The 19,961-nt window shown below is 42.1% G+C and overlaps 1 protein-coding gene and 1 long non-coding RNA gene across 51 annotated transcripts in view; one reads left to right on the forward strand and one right to left on the reverse strand.

Moving 5' to 3' along the window:
- Window positions 1-19,961, forward strand: part of MADD (MAP kinase activating death domain) — a 116,482-nt gene that overhangs the window by 84,163 nt on the left and 12,358 nt on the right. For all 50 annotated transcript variants that reach the window (XM_065595187.1, XM_065595190.1, XM_065595208.1 and 47 more), the window contains 4 exons: window positions 3,766-3,873; window positions 3,959-4,123; window positions 11,010-11,082; window positions 17,365-17,471. In XM_065595187.1, the coding sequence (XP_065451259.1) occupies window positions 3,766-3,873; window positions 3,959-4,123; window positions 11,010-11,082; window positions 17,365-17,471 (453 nt within the window). The remainder of the gene's footprint in view (window positions 1-3,765; window positions 3,874-3,958; window positions 4,124-11,009; window positions 11,083-17,364; window positions 17,472-19,961) is intronic.
- LOC101943313 (uncharacterized) overlaps window positions 1-19,961 on the reverse strand; it is a 110,502-nt gene that overhangs the window by 66,269 nt on the left and 24,272 nt on the right. The gene's annotated exons all lie outside the window — the stretch shown is intronic.

Raw genomic sequence — 19,961 nt, forward strand, 5'->3', positions numbered from 1 at the left:
TGCTGTGCCACACCTAGCGGGAGATCTCCAAGGAGGCAGCCGGGGCGAAGGCCGAGGGAAATCCCACACCTCATTTCCTGGCTGAGCGGTGGAGGTGGCCCCTCATCCTGCGCTCATGATAGCAGCTCGGCAGCCAGTGCTAGCGGCAGCAACAGGGGGCAAACTTAGGGCTGCTCGATTGTGTGGCTGAACTTGTGGCTTGTGCTTGGCGAGGAGCTGCAGCCCTGGGGGAGGAAATCAGGTAGCACAGAGGAAGCTTGTTCCTCTTTAAATTCTCCCTGTCCTCAGGCCCGCAACTGGAGAGCTGGCACAGCGGCTCCCGGGCAGCCAGAGGATGCAGCAAGCTTCATGGTTCCCAGGCTGCTGTTGCTGTTGCTCTGCTAGACTAGCAGGGTGCAGCAGCACGCTGGCAAACTGTTACTGTCACAAGGAGGGACGACGCCCTGTACAGAGCAGCAGCAGGAAACCGGATTTCTTTTTTTAATCTTAATTTTTAATTAAAAAAACCACATAACCATCCCATCTGCCCGGGCCCTTTTAAATCGCCTGGGCAATTGACCCATTTCCCTCCACCATCAGCGGGCTGGCTCTGGCTCTCCCTCACCAGTGACTCTGGTGGCATCAGGCAGTCAGTGGCACCTATTGGGCTCCTTGTGGTGACAGTCTCTGTGGCTCCTGTTAGCTCTTTCTGTTGGCAGCTCCTCTGTTGGCATGCAGACAGTAGCTCCACTTAATGAGCAGAAGACTTTAATGACAGCTCCAGTTTATACTTGGAGGCATTTTGGCTGGAGCCATGCACAAGGAGGCAGAGCCAGCAGCATCATGTAGCTGCCTAACTCTGTGACTCACCATGATGCTGGCTAGAGATGACAGCATGGGAATCTCTGGCTTAGAGTGATCTGATAGCTGTAGGGAGTGACAATGCTATATAAATGCTAAGTGATTATAGTATCCTAATTTGGGTAAAATCAAGAAAGAGAAAAGTTATGATTATCAGAATTTCTGATACTGTGAGCTGTTAGACTCTCTCTCATAAGAGCAAGGGTGGAAATGCCATCACTTGAGACATTTAAAACAAGATTTGGCAAATACAGTACAAACATAAGAACAGCCATACTGGGTCAGATCAATGGTCCATCTAGCCCAGTATCCCGTCTTCCAATAGTGGCTAATGCCAGCTGCTTCATAGGGAGAACAGAACAGGGCAACAATCAAGTGATCCATCCCCCTGTTGTCCAGTACCAGCTTCTGTCAGTCAGAGGTTTAGGGACACTCAGAGCATGAGGTTGTGTCTGTGACCTTCTTGGCTAACAGCCATTGATGGACCTATTCTCCATGAATTTATCTAATCCTTTTTTGAATCCAGTTATACTTTTGGCCTTCACAGCATTTCCTGGCAATGAGTTCCACAAGTTGATTAGTGTTGTGTGAAGAAATACTTACATTTGTTTTAAATCTGCTTACTATTAATTTAATTCGGTGACCCCTGGTTCTTGTGAAGGAGTGAATAACACTTCCTTATTCACTTTCTCCACACCATTTTTATTTTATAGGCCGCTATCGTATCCCCCATTAGTCATCTATTTTCTAAGCCGAGCAGTCCCAATCTTTTTAATGTCTCCTCATATGACAGCTGTTCCATACCCTATATCATTTTTGTTTCTCTTCTTTGTACTTTTTCCAATTCTAATAAATCTTTTTTGAGATGGCGTGACCAGAACTACATGCGGTATTCAAGGTGTGGGCATACCATGGATTTATATAGTAGCATTATGATATTTTCTGTTTTATTATCCATCCCTTTCCTAATGGTTCCTAACAGTCTGTTAGCTTTTTTGACTGCTGTTGCACATTGAGCGGGTGTTTTCAGAGAACTATCCACAATGACTCCAAGATTGCTTTCTTGAGTGGTAAAAGCTAATTTATACCCCATCATTTTGTATGTACAGTTGGGGTTATTTTTTCCAGCATGCATTACTTTGCATTTATCAACATTGAATTTCATCCATAATTTAGTTTCCCACTCACCCAGTTTTGTGAGATCCTTTTTTAACTCTTCGCAGTTTGCTTTGGTCTAAACTATCTTGAGTTATTTTACATTATCTGCAAATGTTGTCACCTCTCTGTTTACCCCCTTTTTCAGATCATTTATGAATATGTTGAACGGCACTGTTCTCAGTACAGATCCCTGAAGGACATCTCTATTTACCATTCTCCGTTCTGAAAACTGACCATTTATTCCTATCCTTTGTTTCCTATCCTTTAACCAGTTACTGATCCTTTAGAGGATCTTTCCTCTTATCCCATGACTGCCTTCCTTGCTTAAGAACCCTTGGTGAGGGATCCACTGGATCACCCTTGTGCAGATGCTTGTTGACACCCTCAAAAAATTCTAATAGATTGGTGAGGCATGATTTCCCTTTACAAAAGTCATATTGACTCTTCCCCAACATATCCTGTTCATCTGTGTCTGGTAATTGTTCTTTACTGTAGTTTCAACCAAAATGTATTGAAGGGACCCATCCTACACTGTTCCCTGGACTAGATCAGTGGTTCTCAAAGAGGATTATGTGTATCCCTGGGGGCACGCAGAGGTCTTCCAGGGGGTATATCAACTCATCTAGATATTTGCCTAGTTTTACCACAGGCTACATAAAAACACTAGCAAAGTCAGTACAAACTAAAATTTCATACAGACAAAATGAGAAAGTAAACAATTTTTCAGTAGTAGTGTGCTGTGACATTTATTTATTTTTATGTCTGATTTTGTAAGCAAGTAGTTTTTAAGAGAGGTGAAACTTGGGGGTACTCAAGACAAATCAGACTCCTGAAAGTAGTCTGGAACGGTTGAGAACCATTGGACTACATGACCTTTTCTTCACTAGGAAAATGGAAAAGCATTCTTAACTTGAGTTAACTTAGGCCTGATCTACACTTAAAAATGAGATTGACCTAGCTATGACCGTTAGCGGTGACCCTGAGCACCGAATTCTTCTGTTGACCTAGCCACTGCCTCTCAGAGAAATGAATTAACTACATGATGGAAAAACTCCTTCCGTCAACGTAGGAAGCATCTATACGACAGCCGCACAGTTGCAGTGCCATAACTTTGTTGCTGTAGTGTGGACATGCCCTAGCTCAAGGTAAAATCCTAGTGAAGATGAGGCAGGTTGTAGTTTTCATCTGAGTTAGTAGGTTGAGTTAAAGAATGCAAAGTAAACTCGAGTTATAACTTGTTGCCCCTAATTCGTGTTCCATCCGTGCATAAAACTTGAGTACTTGAGTGGTAGTGGTGCTTTTAACTGAAGCTGGCTGGCCCATCAGAGTATATGCTAATGTTCAAGTTAGCACAACTTATCAGCTCCTAACATGACCACTGTAGGTGGACATAGTGCTGCTAGTCGTCCAGTGCCTTCCTACAATTCCTCTGTGTACCCAGAAAAGACAAGGGAAGTTCTTTTACAATTCATTGGGAAAGAATTCACAAGCAGGTCAACTTACTGCAATGGAAAGAACCGCAGGATGTGCCCCCAGAAGTCTTAGCACCACATGAGAGAGTGTAGTACTAGTGTGAATGCAGCAGGACGAGTGTTGATTTGCAGAGTAGCGGTTCCTGCTTAAGCTACCCTATCTTGAGAAGTGATCATTTGAGTTACGAACACTTATCCTGGTTAAGACACAGCAGATGTAACCTACTAGATATTTTATAAAATCACAGAAATTAGAGGTGGTAGTTTATTAATTACAAGTCTTCCTTTTCCATAGGGCGTCCGAGAGCTGTCTGTCCGGCCCAGCGGCAGCAGACACATCAAGAAGCAGACGTTTGTAGTACATGCCGGGACAGATACAACAGGAGACATCTTCTTCATGGAGGTAAGGACAAGAATTAATGATAACATAGTAATAATGCTAGATGTATGATGTGAGGATTCCCATCTAAAACTCTTTATATCCTCAGGTGTGTGATGATTGCATTGTGCTGAGAAGTAACATTGGAACTGTGTATGAACGGTGGTGGTATGAGAAACTCATCAACATGACATACTGTCCTAAAACGAAAGTGCTGTGTCTCTGGAGGAGGAACGGCCAGGAGACACAGCTGAATAAGTTCTACACCAAGAAGGTATATCTGTTATTTCACCCTTTAGTTCCTAAAGGAAGTGAGAGGGCAATGAATCCTCAGTGATGATTACTGAATTGCAGTATCTGTTTAGCAGAACTGATGTTTGATGTAGACATTGAACTCCAAGAAAGCTAAAGATTTGTAACTACAAGTAATATATTTAAGGGCTATAGCATCGTATTATGTGCATAATTCTTTACTAAGCAATTAAAGACAGACCCCGTCCCCAAAATCTTACTCTCTACATGAAATAAGATTGGGAGACGATAACACAGGAAGGGCATAGGGTGGAGAGACCATAATGACAATTTGCTAATACAGTAACTTGGGAAGCTAACTTGCATATCTTGAGGCACAGGTATTTCTTAAAATCATGGTATCAGATTATAGATGCATTATACATCCTTGAAGTAATGCCTAAGAAGGGGCTTAGAAGAGGAGAGTCAGGAGGTGTGGCAGTAATGAAATCACTATAAACTATGACAGGAAAAGCTATGTGGTTACGAACAAGTATTTTTGAGGGTTGTGATTGCTGGAAGCTGGGGAAGGAGAAAAGAATGGGTTTACTCTGAGGCCCAGCCTGCACTAGGAAACTGACCTGTTGCTGATACTGATTGTCAGTAAGTGGTTCCCCCTGGAATGGGTATTGAAAATGGTTTAACTGCTAGTGTAGATTTTTTTTTTTTTTTTTAGCCATCATTATTTTACTGTCCTAAAGTGCAATTTCAACTTGGTTCCACTGTGCTTTCTCTAACAGGCAATGATGACTATCAGCAAAAGGTCAATTCCTTACTATTAACTTGGGCCTAGTGGGCTTAGAGTGGGTTAGTTGTAAATGGAAGTTGTGACCTCACATAGGCCTCTGATTTCAAAATTGTAAAATGCACCTTTTTTGTCTGAAATTTTAGAGAAGGCTCACTCTTGCAGTGTAATAAAATAATAATTAAAGTTTGCTTTAATTGAGGTGATCAGTAATAGCTGTGTTTAATATTTTAATGTAGAGGAAAGAAAGTACATTGTTGAAGGGCACAATTGCTGGGTTATTAATAGCAGTAGGCTCAGTGTATTCTCTTAAACTAAAAAGTTTTTGCTTTTAAGTCTTCTTTAAAACACTGCGACACTTTGGAGAAGGGGAAATTATACTTGGAGGAGAATTCAGTTGCACACCAACTAGTTATTGAGGGACAGATCTGATAAAGACAAGGGGGATAGGGAAGCAGATGCAGCATTAACTTCTCTGTGCCAACAGTTCAGCGTCTCAGATTGCTGGAGAGAATTGCACTCAGGGGAAAGAGATGACACGTTTTATTCACACCTTCATCAGTTCTATTCTAGAATAGATTTAATGTTAATCTCTAAATCTTTAATGAAACAGCCAAGATCTGCAGAAATTGGCATTATTTACATTGTGAAATCATGCACCAGTGGAAGTAATATTTGATAGCTGAGATGGGTCCCTAAGATTACTTTTTTGGAAAATGAACTGCTTGCTTCTCCAAGACACAATTTGCATTAATTAAAGTGGACATTGTAAAATACTTTCAAAATAAATGATACAGATAATACAAAAAGAGGCAACCTCTGGGAAGCAGGTAAAGCACTATTTAGGGGTCAATTGAAAAGCAGAGACACTCAATTGAAAAAAGAAAGACCTCAAGAAAAAATAGAGCTAGAACAGGAGATAAAAAGGTTACAAGACATTCATAAAAACACAAGTTCAAAAATGTATATCAACAATTAACTAATTTTAGGGGGAAATTGGATATGTTGATGACAGATGCCACTGCAAAAGACTAAGGTATAAAAGGAGATGTTTTATGAGAGAGGAAATAAGTGATAAACTATAGGCTCAAAAGCCTAAAGGTATTCAAGGATAGTGTATTATTCCACCAATTAAGAACAGTCAGCAAGATAGTTATATACTCTGCTTATTATAAAAATCTCCATACCTCAGATACTCCAAGCTCTGAAGTTATTCAAAAATATCTGGAAGTAGCAGGCTTGCCAAAAATAAGCAAAATTGATACGGAACTTTAGATAAATAATAGAAGACGACATTCTAGAGGCAATAGCAAATATAAAAAATGGTAAATGTCCGGCACTTCATGGTCTTCCAGCTGAAGTGTACAAGGTATTTAAGGAGGTATTAGTGGATCCTCTGAAAGGTATCTTCAATGCTATTCTGTTAGGGGAGGAACTTCCATAACCTATGAAAGAAGCTACTGTGGTTGTTCTCCCTAAAGATAGAAAAGACCTTAGCACAGGAGCTGTGGCACAGGAGCCAGAAAATGGGAGAGTTTGGGGAAGAGTATATGTGTTGAGTTTTTTGGGTTGGTTTTTTCCCCCCTTTTTGACAAGAGCTTTGGCGGGAAGGCTATGATGGCTACTGAGGCAGCAGTGGTAATGATGGGAAAGACAAGATGACTGGTTGTGGAAGCTGTGAGATGTACATTATTTTGGAGAGGGTACCTGAAAGGTGCTTTGTTTGTATGAAGTTCTGCCTAATAGATGTGATGGAAGAGAAGATCTGAGGTTTGAAGATGCAGCTAGAAACTATGGCTGAGTTTCAGAGAGGAATTGAGCAGATGATGGAGGGAAGAAGAGAGGAGGTGGAAGGAAAACCTCAAGATTTACAAATGCAAGCTGGACCAGAGAACTGTGAGGGTAGACTGCTGGGTGAGGGAAGTAGAAATGGAAGCATGTGACTGAGAACAAGGAAGAAGAACAGATCAACTAACGATGGAGAAATAAAACTGATGAACAAGTTTGCTGAATTGGAAAATGATGGGGAGAGTCTGGCAGTAACAGAAGATGGGAGAGCAAGGAAAAAAAGAACAGCTAGAAGAAGGGAAGAGATAATGGACATAGCCCTAGTTTGGAGCCCCAGAAGGATAGAGGATGACTTGCAGAAAATTGCAAGTAAGAACAGAAGACAAGAAGACTTGTAGCCAGAAAGAACAGAAGAGGTAAGGCTGGAGACTCGCACCAACACCAAGAAGAGTTAGGTCTGCGTGTTTGGGGACGATCTACTAAGAAGAACACACAGGCCTATCACCAGAGCTAATCCAGAGAACAGAAGGTGTGCTGTCTGCTGGGAACTAAGATATAGCATGTGGACCTGAGGCTGAAGAGGATCCTAATGGGAGAAGGAAAGAATCCATTGACTTTCTTTTGCATGGGAACAAATGCTGCTGTTAGATTCTCACTGGAATGTATCAAGAAAGATTACACCAAGCTGGGGAAAACACCTTAAAGAAACATGATCAAGTGATCTTCGGTGGATTCTTCCTGTCCCTAAAGGAGAAGTACAAAGACGAGACAAAATTATGGTGATTGACAAATGGCTACAAGGAGGGCTTCGACAGTCCTGGGAGGCATTAATGCACAGAGGATGTTCTCATGGGATGGACTCCACCTGAGTAGGAGGAAAATAGACTTCTGGGATGGCGGCTGGCATAACTGATTAAAAGAGCTTTAAACTAGGAAGTCAAGGGAGACGGTTGGGTGCTACTCAGGTAATCGCCATGTCTGATTCTAATACGGGGCGGGAGGAAAATCAAGTAAAAGATGATACAGCAATGGAGAAAGGAACAACGGGGAAGGAGAATGGACATTATGATAGTACCACTGATATTAACAGAAAGGTAGGCGATACTAGCAGTAAAATGATTGTACCTAATCAGGTGAGGAATCTGGGTAAAGCCAAGCAGAAACAACTAATATGTCTGTACACCAATGCAAGGAGCCTGGTGGTAAAATGAAGAAACTAGAACTACTGGTGCAGGAAGTGAAACCAGATATTATAGGGATAACCGATACATGGTGGAATATTAGTCATGATTAGAATATAGGTATTGAAGGGTAGGTGCTTTTCAGGAAAACAGAAATAAAGGGAAAGGTAGTGGAGTAGCAGTATATATTAATGAAGGGGTTAACTAAAGAAATTGAATGTGATGGAATGAATAACATGGCATCTGTTGGGATCAAAATCACTTTGGGGAGGAAAGGTAATAAAGGCTTCACTGGAATAGTGCTTGGGGTCTGCTGCAGACCTCCAGGATCTGATTTGATTATGGATAAAGACCTCTAACAGTTTTAATGATATCAATATTACAGGGAGTTGTGTGATTATAGGAGACTTTAATTTCCTAGATATATTGGAAGACAAGTGCTACTAATAATGGTAAGGGCAAGAATATTCCTGGGTATGATAGCCAACAGATTTCTTCACCAAATAGTCACTGAACCAACAAGACGTGATGCCATTTTAGATTTAGATTGATAAATAGCAAGAACCTCATGGAGGAACTGGTTGTAGAGGACAACCTTGGCGCAAGCGATCATGAGCTAATTCAGTGTAAACTAAATGGAAGCATAAACAAAAATAGGTGTGCAACTAGGGTCCTTAATTTCAAAAGGGCAAACTTTAAAAAATTAAGGGAATTAGGGAAGTAGACTGGACTGAAGAACTCAATAATCTGAATGTGGAAGAGGCTTGGAATTACTTTAAATCAAAGTTGCGGAAACTATCGGAAGCCTGCATCCCAAGCAAATGCAAAATATTCATAGTGAAAGGTTGCAGGCCAAACTGGATGAACAAGCATTTCAAACAGGTTATTAAGAGAAAGAAGAAAGCCTACAAGGAATGGAAGAACAGACTGATCAACAAGGAAGGCTACCGCTTGGTGATCAGAAAGTGTAGGGGAAAAGTGAGAACTGTCAAAAGTCAAGCAGAGTGGGACGTTGCAAAGAAAATTTAAACTAATAGTAAAAGTTCTTTATCCATATAGAAAAAAGAACACAAGGAAAGAATAAGTGGGACCGTGAAGCACTGAGAATGGGGTAGAGATTAAAGATTATCTAGGTATGGTCCAAAATCTAAACAAATTTTTAATAAGAGTAATGAAAATCTTAGGGGCTATGACTAATAGGAACATGGATATGGAAGAAGAAATTACTACATCCGAGGTGGAAACCAAACTCAAACTGCTTAATGGGACCAAATCAGGGGGCCCGGATAAACTCAATCCAAGAATATTAAAGAAATTGGCACATGAAATTGCAAGCTCAGTAGCAAGGATTTTTCCATCAACGAGGTCTTTTTCTTTGAGAAGCTAACTAATTTTCTCAACAAGGAAATGCAGTAGATCTAATCCTTCTGGATTTCAGTAAACCATTTGATACAGTTCCACATGGCAAATTATTAGTTAAATTGGAGAAGATGGGGATTAATAAAAGAATTAAACAGTGGGTAAGGAACTGGTTAAAGGGGAGACTTCAGCGGGTCATGCTGAATGGTGAACTGTTGGGCTAGAGAGAAGTAGAAGTGTACTAATAAAATCTGCAGACAACACAAAGTTGGGAGGTATTGCCAATACAGAGTAGGACCAGAATATCACATAAGATTTGGATGACATTGAACAATGGAGCAATAGAAATGGGATGAAGTTTAATAGTGCAAAGTGCCTTTAGGGACTAATGGCAAGAATTTTTGCTATAAGCTGGGAATGTATCAGTTGGTAGTGACAGAGGAGGAGAAAGACCTGGGTGTATCAGTCAATTACAGAATGACTATGAGATGCCAATGTGATGTGCCTCTGAAAAAGGCTAATGCAATCCTCGGATGCATCAGGCAAGGAATTTCCAATAGAGTTAGAGGAAGTGTTATACAAGGCACTGGTCAGACCTCATCTGGAATACTGTGTGCAATTCTGGAACAGATGCAGAGAAGGGCTACTAGGAGGATCAGAGGAATGGAGAACCTACCTTATGAGAGGAAACTTTAAGGAGCTTGGTTTGTTTAGCCTAACAAAATGAAGGCTGAGGGAGATATGGTTGCTCTCTATAAATACATCAGAGGGATAAACACGAGGGGGAAGATGAGTTATTTAAATTAAGGGTCAATGTTGGCACAAGAACAAATGAATATAAACTGGCCATCAATAAGTTTAGGTTTGAAATTAGATGAAGGTTTCTAGTTCTGGAACAGCATTCCCAGGAGAGTAGTGGGGGCAAAAAACCTAACTTGTTTCAAGACTGAATTTGATAAATTTATGGAGGGGAACGTATGATTAGGTTGCCTACAACACTGTGATACATGGCCCGTCCAGGATTACTATTAGCAAATATCTCCAGTGGCCAGAGATAGGACACTAGATGAGGAGGCCTCTGAGTTACTACAGAGAATTCTTTCCCGGGTGTCTGGCTGGTGGGTCTCGCCCATATGCTCAGGAAGGAATTTTCCCCCAGGTCAGATTGGCAGAAACCTTGGTGGGGCTTTGTCTTCCTCTGCAGCATGGAGCACAGGTCACTTGCTGGCTTAAACTAGAGTAAATGATGGATTCTGTGGACCTGGATAGACGAATTACCCCAGAGGAATGGTATTTGATCTGGACAAGTGGACCAGCAATCTGCTTGTAGCAGAACAAAAGAAAATTTCTTTAAGATATTGTTTCAATGGTAACTCAGAGTTGAGAGAGAAAGAAAATGGGGATAAATGTTGCAGAAATTGTGGCTAGAGAGGAGATTATGGAGGACATGTCCAGTCATTAGAAAGTATTGGGATGCAGTCTGTAATCAAATATCACAAACTGTTGGATATTTATTACCAAATGATCCTTTGGTAATCCTCCTAGGACTTCCTCATGGAAATGATCATACAAGAGGAAAGGACTTGACTTTTTTGTAGAGACTTACAACATAGGCTTTAAGGCCAGAAGGAACCACCAGATCATCTGATCTCCTGTACATCATGAGCCACCACCACCACCCAACATCCACACACTAAACCCCACAGTCAATGCTGTTGAGCTGCTTTGTGCTCTCCAGTGATGCGGTATTGCTAGTGTATGGTGTGAAAACATGTTATCTAACTCTTCTCTTACAGTGTCGGGAATTGTATTATTGTGTAAAAGACAGTATGGAGCGAGCAGCAGCAAGACAGCAAAGTATTAAACCAGGTAAGAGCTCTGGCCTCCAGGCAGGGGTGGACAGGATTTGGCAGGTACTGTATGATCAACCAACCTCTTTAATGCAGTGTAGTTGTAGCCATGTCGATCCCAGGACATTAGAGGGACAAGGTGGGTGCGGTAATATTTTTTATTGGACCAGCAGAAGATTTTACCTCACCCACCTTGTCTCTCCAACCTCTTTAATGATGGTTTGTGTGAATGTAGTGCTTTTTATTCAGTGATCTCAAAGTTCTGTTTTCTCCTTTATCTATGCATATATGGCAGGTTGTGGTGAAGGAGATGATGATGGTGGTGATGATGATGATTTATTATTAGCTGGTATAGTCCTCACCAAAAATCATACATTTCTGAAATCAGTCACCCCTTCAGGGGTCTGATTTACCAATACAATGATAATTCCAAAATAATACTACACGAGATGAAACCTCACTCTAGCTCTCTCCTTAGATTTGGCTGGTGATACCTTTCCTTCCATCAGGACCTATTTGTTCCATGTCCTGGCTCTCTGAAAGGGTTACTCCCACCTCCATTATATTCAGGGTGAAGTCTAATGAACCCCACTTGTCCCAGTGAATCAGCAATGATTAACCCTGTAGCTCCCTGCAGAGGTCTAACACTTAGGGCTTGTGTGCATGGGAAAGTTATACCAGTGTAACTTAAGGTCTGCATTTAAATCAATGGAGTTTACCATTGTTTGGATACTCTTAGGGTATGTCTACACTACGGGATTACTCCGAATTTACAGAATTCGGTTTTTGGCAACCGATTGTATAAAGTCGAGTGCATGCGGCCACACTAAGCACATTAATTCGACGGTGTGCATCCATGTACCGAGGCTAGCGTCGACTTCCGGAGCGTTGCACTGTGGGTAGCAATCCCATAGTTCCCGCAGTCTCCCCCGCCCATTGGAATTCTGGGTTGAGATCCCAATGCCTGATGGGGCCAAAAATTTGTCGCGGGTGGTTATGGGTAAATGTCGCAGTCAATCCTCCCTCCGTGAAAGCAACGGCAGACAATCATTTCACGCCCTTTTCCCTGGATTGCTCGGGCAGATGCCATAGCACGGCAACCATGGAGCCCGTTCAGCCTTTTTTCACTGTCACCGTATGCCTACTGGATGCTGCTGACAGACGTGGTACTGCAGCGCTACACAGCAGCATCTCCTTGCCTTTGCAAGTTAGCAAAGATGGTTACCAGCCATACTGTACCGTCTGCTGCTGTCATGGGTGCTCCTGGCTGGCCTCGGTGAGGTCGGTTGGGGGCGCCTGGACAAAAATGGGAATGACTCCCCAGGTCATTCTCTTCTTTAAGTTTTGTCTAATGGAGAGTCAGTCCTGCCTAGAATATCAGGCAAGCCTACTAAAGAACCAAAGAGGCAAACGGCCGCTCCAGGTCAGAGCCCCAGACATCCCGCAGAAATGATGAGCTGCATGCCATTCTAGGGGTTGCCCCTACAACAACCCCACCCATTGCTTCCCTCTTCCCCCACCCCTCCTGGGCTACCTTGGCAGTTATCCCCCCATTTGTGTGATGAAGTAATAAAGAATGCATGAATTTGAAACAACACTGACTTTATTGCCTCTGCAAGCAGAGATCAAAGGGGGGAGGGGAGGGCAGTTGGCTTACAGCGAAGTCAAGTGAACCACCATTCTGCACTTGCTCAGCCTATAGCTGAAAATGGGAATCTGTGATAAGCACTAGGATAGAAGCACAGGCAGGACTGAATCTCCATTTGTGTGTGGGCCTTTGGTTGACACTGGTAAAATACAAAATGTCCCAGGATGTTGGGGGACAGTTCTAAACGGCAGCTTTATTTTTCTATTTGCAGCAAAATGTAGAGGTCTAAGTATCTGATTGTGAGCCCTGGGAGCAAGGGGTAGGCTGGGGTAGGTGCGACCACGCGGTGCTGCCGGCTGGGAGAGCAGCCTGAGGCAGAAGCCTCCAGCTGGCATGATATTCAGGCAGGACTGAATCTCCATTACACAAAACTTAAAGAAGAGAATGACCTGGAGTCATTCCCTTTTTTGTCCAGGCACCCCCGACCGACCTCACCATGGCCAGCCAGGAGCACCCATGTCTGCCCAGGCGCTCCTGACCGACCTCACCGAGGCCAGCCAGGAGCACCCACGGGACGACGATGACAGTTACCAGTCATACTGCACCGTCTGTCATCCGCAAGGCAAGGCAAGGGGGTGCTGCTGTGTAGTGCTGCAGCACCGCATCTGCCAGCAGCATCCAGTAGACATACGGTGACAGTGAAAAAAGGCGAGAAACAATTTTTTTCCCTTTGCTTTCACAGAGGGAGGGAGGGTGGGGGGCCTGATGACATATACCCTGAACCACCCGCGACAATGTTTTTGACCCTTCAGGCATTGGGAGCTCAACCCAGAATTCAAATTGTTTTCGGAGAGTGCAGGAACTGTGGGATAGCTACAGTCGTCAGTCGCCCCTCCCCCCGTGAGCGTCCATTTGATTCTTTGGCTTTCTGGTACGCTTGTCTCAGCTCCTTAAGTTTCACGCAGCACTGTGTTGAGTCCCTGTTGTGGCCTTGGAGATTTTTTCAAATGTTTTGGCATTTCGTCTTTTGGAACGGAGTTCTGATAGAACAGATTCATCTCCCCATACAGAGATCAGATTCAGTATCTCCCGTACGGTCCATGCTGGAGCTTTTTTTTGATTCTGGCTGTGCTGATGAGCTCTGCATGGTCATCTGTGCTGATCAGCGCTCCACACTGGGCAAACAGGAAATGTAAATTCAAATGTTCACAGGGCTTTTCCTGTCTACCTGGCCAGTGCATCCGAGTTCAGATTGCTGTCCAGAGTGGTCACAATGGTGCACTGTGGGATAGCTCCCGGAGGCCAATACCGTCGAATTGCGTCCACACTAACCCTAATTTGAAATGGCAATGTCGATTTTGGCGCTACTCCCCTCGTCGGGGAGGAGTACAGAAATCGATTTTAAGAGCCCTTTATGTCGAAGTAAATGGCTTTCATTGTGTGGACGGGTGCAGGGTTAATTCGATTTAATGCTGCTAAATTCGAACTAAACTCATAGTGTAGACCAGGCCTTAGTCTCATATAAGAGGGGCTTTTTCTGTTTAGTTTATGTCACTTTGCAAGGGATTAAAGTAAACCAAAAAACCTCACTATTTTATACTGGAATAAGTGTGTCCACATGGGGATTTAAACCAATATAACGATACCAGTACAACTGGTAAAACATTCTTGTGTGGACAAGTACTAACAGAATGGGAAAAAGGACGATCCTGCCACTGTTGCAGCTGGCAAACTAGCAAACCCCTTTTAAAGAGTGTATATGGCCAGAAATGTGATTGTTATTCTTACTCAACATACTAGCTTTGTGTGTGTGTTCAGTGTTTTAACGGCTTACTTGGATGATAAAAATAATGTTACTGTTTACTCTTGGTAGTACTGCAGAGTAATCCAGCTTGGGGAGCTGGAGTCTACTCTGGCTCGTGTATGATCATCAACCTAATTGTGGTCTTGTCAACATGGGGAAGTTATACTAGTGTAAGGGAGGCAGGGTGTGAATTTAAACCAATCTAGTTAGACTGGTATAACTACCCATGTGGACACTCTTATTCCAGTAGAAGAGGGCCTTTTTTCAGTTTAATTTATGTCACTTTGGAAGTGTTTAAAGTAAGCCAAAAAGAAAAAGAAGCCACTCTTACTATGGAATAAGTGTATCCACACGGGGGAATTATACCAATATAACTATAGCTGTTTAACTCTACCAGTATAATTATACTGGTATAACTGGAAAAAAGCTCCACAGAGACAAGTCCCAACTTCCAGTTGTAGGGCCAAGTATTGCCCACATGTTTTACTTGAACCACCTTGTTGAAAACATAGAGAAAGTGTGACCCTACGAGTCCCTCAGTGCCCACTTGCAAAGAGTTCAATATCATATAACAGCAACTTCTATTAAGCCTGACAAACTTACTAAATCTAACGCACTACAGTGACAATATTTATCTGTAAAGAATATTTTGTAAGATATCAGTTGAAAGCCAGTGACATACTGGTCGTTAATATCACTGTGAAAGGTGTGTATTAACACTGTCTGAGGAATTGCGCATATTTTTGATACTGTGCTTTGAAGTCTGTAATCAAAGAGAGAAACAGGTTTTTTTTTTTTTTTCAAGACAAGAGGGAGGACAGTTATCTCCCTGTCCCTAATGTAAATTGAGCATGGTGATGGCAGAGACAATGGACAGTTCATTTGCATCTGAGATAAACAGGAGGAGCAGGTTAGGGAGGATGTGAAATCAGCATGGGAAGACACTGGAGTCTGAACCCCAGGGGTCCATCCTGACTCTGGTGACAAAGACAATAAATTCTGGGGAATATAAGGAGAAGCAAAAAGACATTTTGATTATCACTGAGGGAACAAAGAGGTTGGTGTTCTTTGCATTTGTGAATGGTGGATCCCCCACCATGTGGATTGGTGATGCTAAGAAGTGGCTGTAGGTGAGTGTGATGGAGTGTACCAACCCCACACTGGGCCAGCAGGGACGGACCAATCACTGTGGGCCCAGGAGGCCATGCCTCCTTTCCCCGCTACGCATGCCTCAGGTGGAAGAGCCAGATAAAAGGAGGCAGCCCAGCCCAGTCGGGCTGGCTGAGGAGGAGGACCTTAAGAAAAGTAAGCAGTCATGGGATAAGAGGGAAAGGCCTCTCATGGATCAGTAACTGGTTAAAAGACAGGAAACAAAAGGTAGGAATAAATGGTCAGTTTTCAGAATGGAGAGAGGTACAGACGCTCCCTGACTTACGCAAGTGTTCCATTCCGGAACGCCTTGCATAAGTAGAATTTTGCCTAAGTTGGGAACGTATACCCAACAATTACGCACGGGGGGGGGGGGGAAGCTTACGGAACTTTTTCCGTAAGTCCGGATTTGCATAAATTGGGTTTGCGTAACCTGGGGAGCGTCTGTAAATGGTGTCCCACAGGGATCTGTACTGGGACCATTGCTGTTCAACATATTCATTAATGATCTGGAAAAAGGGGTAAACAGTGAGGTGGCAATGTTTGAAGATGATACAAAATTACTCAAGATAGAGAAGACCAAATCAGACTACGAGGAATTACAAAGGGATCTCACAAAACCGGGTGACTGGGCAACAAAATGGCCAATGAAATTCAATGTTGATAAATGCAAAATAATACATGTTGGAAAACATCATCCAAACTATACATACAAAATGATGGAATCTAAATTAGCTGTTACCACTCAAGAAAGAAATATTGGAGTCATTGTGGATAGTTCTCTGAAAACATCCGCTCAGTGTGCAGCAGCAGTTAAAAAAGCGAACAATGTTAGGAACCATTAGGAAAGGGATAGCTAATAAGAGAGAAAATATCATAATGCCACTATATAAATCCATGTTGTGCCCACACCTCAAATACTGTATGTAGTTCTAGTTGCCCCATCTCAGAAAAGCTATATGAAAAATAGAAAGGGTACAGAGAAGGGCAACAGGCAGGTGTGTATTCTATCTTTTTGGAGACAACTAATTTGGTCATTCCTGTGAGAGTCAAGTGGCAGGCTGGATACGACAGAGGAATACTCTTCTGTGGGTACGGGAACTCTGGGCACCAAGCATTACCTGCAAGGCACAATAAGGGCTGTTGGAATCTTAAGTTTGTTTGGCTGTCTAACAGACTGGGGTGGCAGGGAGCTGTCAAACAGGTTAGCATCAACAAATCCCTCTTTTGCTAAAGCAGAGTGATAACAGGGTGGCTTACAGTTCTGGATGCCCTCAGAAAGCACCACAGAAGGACATGAGGGATTCAGGAAGCCCTTCTTTCTTTGTGGCATTAAGAGTATTTCCATTTTATTTTCAACCCATTAGGACACTTTTGTGTTCATATGAAATTGCAGGAAATTCAAAGCTCCATGTGAATTTGTATTTGCTCTGCTTCTGCTGAAGGTTAATGCTGTGTAAGGTGTCAACCACTGTGTTGCATCATACAGAAGAGAGAGCTAACTTCTGAGCTAGTCTTTTAATTTCCCTCACACATTACAGAGCTTTACAGACACCAGCAATTAAATATGTGATGGTGTTTAGAGCACTCACTGCTAAACTTTAATCAAGTACTCAATACTGTTTGTCATAAAATGTTGCAGTGTACATTACATGGAGTTCTTGGTTTAATCACTCAATAAATGGAAAGTATTGTGCAGCTCACTCTATTTGTTTGATTCTTTCCTGCCCTTCTTCTCTTTGTTTGTTGTTATATTGCAGGACCTGAATTGGGTGGTGAGTTCCCAGTGCAGGATATGAAAACTGGTGAAGGAGGGCTTCTGCAAGTCACGCTGGAAGGAATTAACCTGAAGTTTATGCATAGTCAGGTAGGAGGGAATCTTCCACAGGAGTATGTGAGCATGAAGCTTTTTGCAGCACCTCTGCATCAGTGTGTTTCCTCTTCCCTGCATCACCAAGGGGAAAGGGTAGGATGACAAAGGGGAATATGGCCTATATTCTGTAAATATTGAAATGAGAAATTCTCAGAGTGTAGACATAGAATCATAGATTATAGGACTGGAAGGGACCTCGAGAGGTCATCGAGTCCAGTCCCCAGCCCGCATGGCAGGACCAAATACCAAAATCTATAATACCTTTTTTTTTTTTTTTTTTTTAAGTAAAAGTAGTTGTAGAGGTGGGTATTAACTTTGTTTCTGGCTGCCAGAATTCTGTAGGTGCACAATGTACTAACTGGTACTCAATGTACTAAAACAGCAACAACAAAAAATAGTAGGTGGTAATCTAAGCTTCCATAACATATCATGTAGTGAACTCTGACATTCTGATGGCACAATGATTTAGCACTGTGTCTGTAAGATTACGCTAGGTACATTTGCAGGTATTTCAGGTAACTTTCTTCATCATGTTTAATTTTTGTATTTTAAAAATGTGGGAGAGTCTACAGATCCAGACAAGAAAATAGAGTAAGAGAATGACACTCTCTCACATTGAAGAAGATGAGAATAAATTACTGATTTCCCCCCCCGCCCCCCGTTTACAAATAGCAATCTATCTGTGGGTGTAGAGGAAACACAAATATAATTGTTTTATCATTTTCTTCCTTTATCTGGATGTTGTTTCATTTGCGTTCTTTAGTCCTTGTTTTTGTTTTTTTGCTTTGTGTTCATGTTTGTTTTGCATATGTCATTAGAGGTGTGCTGTGCTGGACAGTAGAACCATTTTTTAGCAGAGGGTGGTGTGTGTGTGTCTGTGTGTGAGAGAGAGAGAGAGAGAGAGAGAAAAGCTGCTGTCAATCAGTCCCTTGTGCAGTGTGTTACCTTTTCCTCTAATTAAATCTTCCCTCTACTGTTTACCATATAAGCCTTGTTCCTTTACACACTCACTTGCTTTCAAACTGAGGGGAGAGCATCTGCACCCCTCAAGACACAAAATGGAACTATGAAACATAGAAAAAATGCCTATTAACCTTTTGTGTAAACCTGTTTTTCTTATAATGGATGACCTTTGAGAATAGGGGAAGATTATCACCATGAGAGGTTACAAATAGTCTATTAATTGTTATGTTGTTAATTCTTGTTTTATTTTCAAACATTTCACTTTCCTAAAAATGGGAAACTCCCATAAATTCTGCCACTTGGGGAAATGCATCACCCTTTAGTTTTTGTTGAAATGAGCCAGACGCCTCCAGGGCAGTCACGTGCCTTTTGTATAGCCTTGCACTTACCATTTTTGGGCTGCTAGATAATTAATATTGTATCTGATCTGTTTAAACTTTTCCATTGAGGTCCTGAATAAAAAAGCTTGAACTGCATAATATGAACCTTAACAGCAGACGCTACTGCAATCAATGGAAATTATCTAAGTGGATAAAAAAATGGCGAATTATCCCCTTACAATGCCCTTATTTCGTCTTCCTTGTATCCCTCCAAAAAGAGAAAAATAGAGGGTGATAAAATTTTTGACAAACTAAACTGCAAAAGAGCGCAGGTAAACAAAGTGGTGGGATTAATTTTCTATTCTCTGGATACTTGGTTGTGAGAAGGAGGCAAGTTGCAGGTTTGCTGACAAAAACATCTCAGGTTTAGTTTCTGGTACTGAGGAATAAATAACCTGGAATCATGTGTTAGAGCTTCTCTATTATTGGAAACATCATCTATACTTGAAAATCAATTTACCTTGATTACTCTCAAAATGGGAATTGATCCATTTACAGAAGGCAGACATAGGTAAGACTGTTTCTAAAAGAGACCTTTTAACTGGCATGATCTTGGGTCCTGTCTGGTGGCCTCCCCTTGCCTTTCTTGGGCAGTTAATGATTTGGGGATTAAATGAAAGTAGTGTGTTACTGGTGGTGTAGTGAAAAGAAGTGCCCCAGATACCTTTCTGCATTTTCTGTTTTCCTAGTAGATGCAATATGTCCAGGAAATTTATCTCTAAATCCGCACCAGAGCTTGCAGCTTTGTAAGTAAATAGCAACTGAAAAGATCACTGCAGTTAGTTGCTATGCAGTCTTTCAAGAATATCTCTAAGGTGTTGGCAGGACACTTATTCAGGATACTGGAGCAATCTTACTCTTCATATGTATGTTTCCTGCTTGAAGAAACAAATGTTCTAGGACCTGAGCATACAGCTGATTCCTGATCACCTTCCTGTACCTTCTCCTCAAGCCCACAAGTTGTGTCTCGCCCTGAAAGGACTAACTGCCATTATGCTTTTCCAGGATATGGGTGCACATCAGAAAAGATTGTTTAATTGGATAGGGCATTAAATGGACTCGTTGCAGTCAGAGAATTTGCTGATTTGCACAAAGCTGGCATCTGTGTCCTAGAACATGGAAAAAAATGATTAGTGTGATC

Source organism: Chrysemys picta, chromosome 4 (genome assembly GCF_011386835.1).
Source record: "Chrysemys picta bellii isolate R12L10 chromosome 4, ASM1138683v2, whole genome shotgun sequence".
NCBI lineage: Eukaryota > Metazoa > Chordata > Testudines > Emydidae > Chrysemys > Chrysemys picta.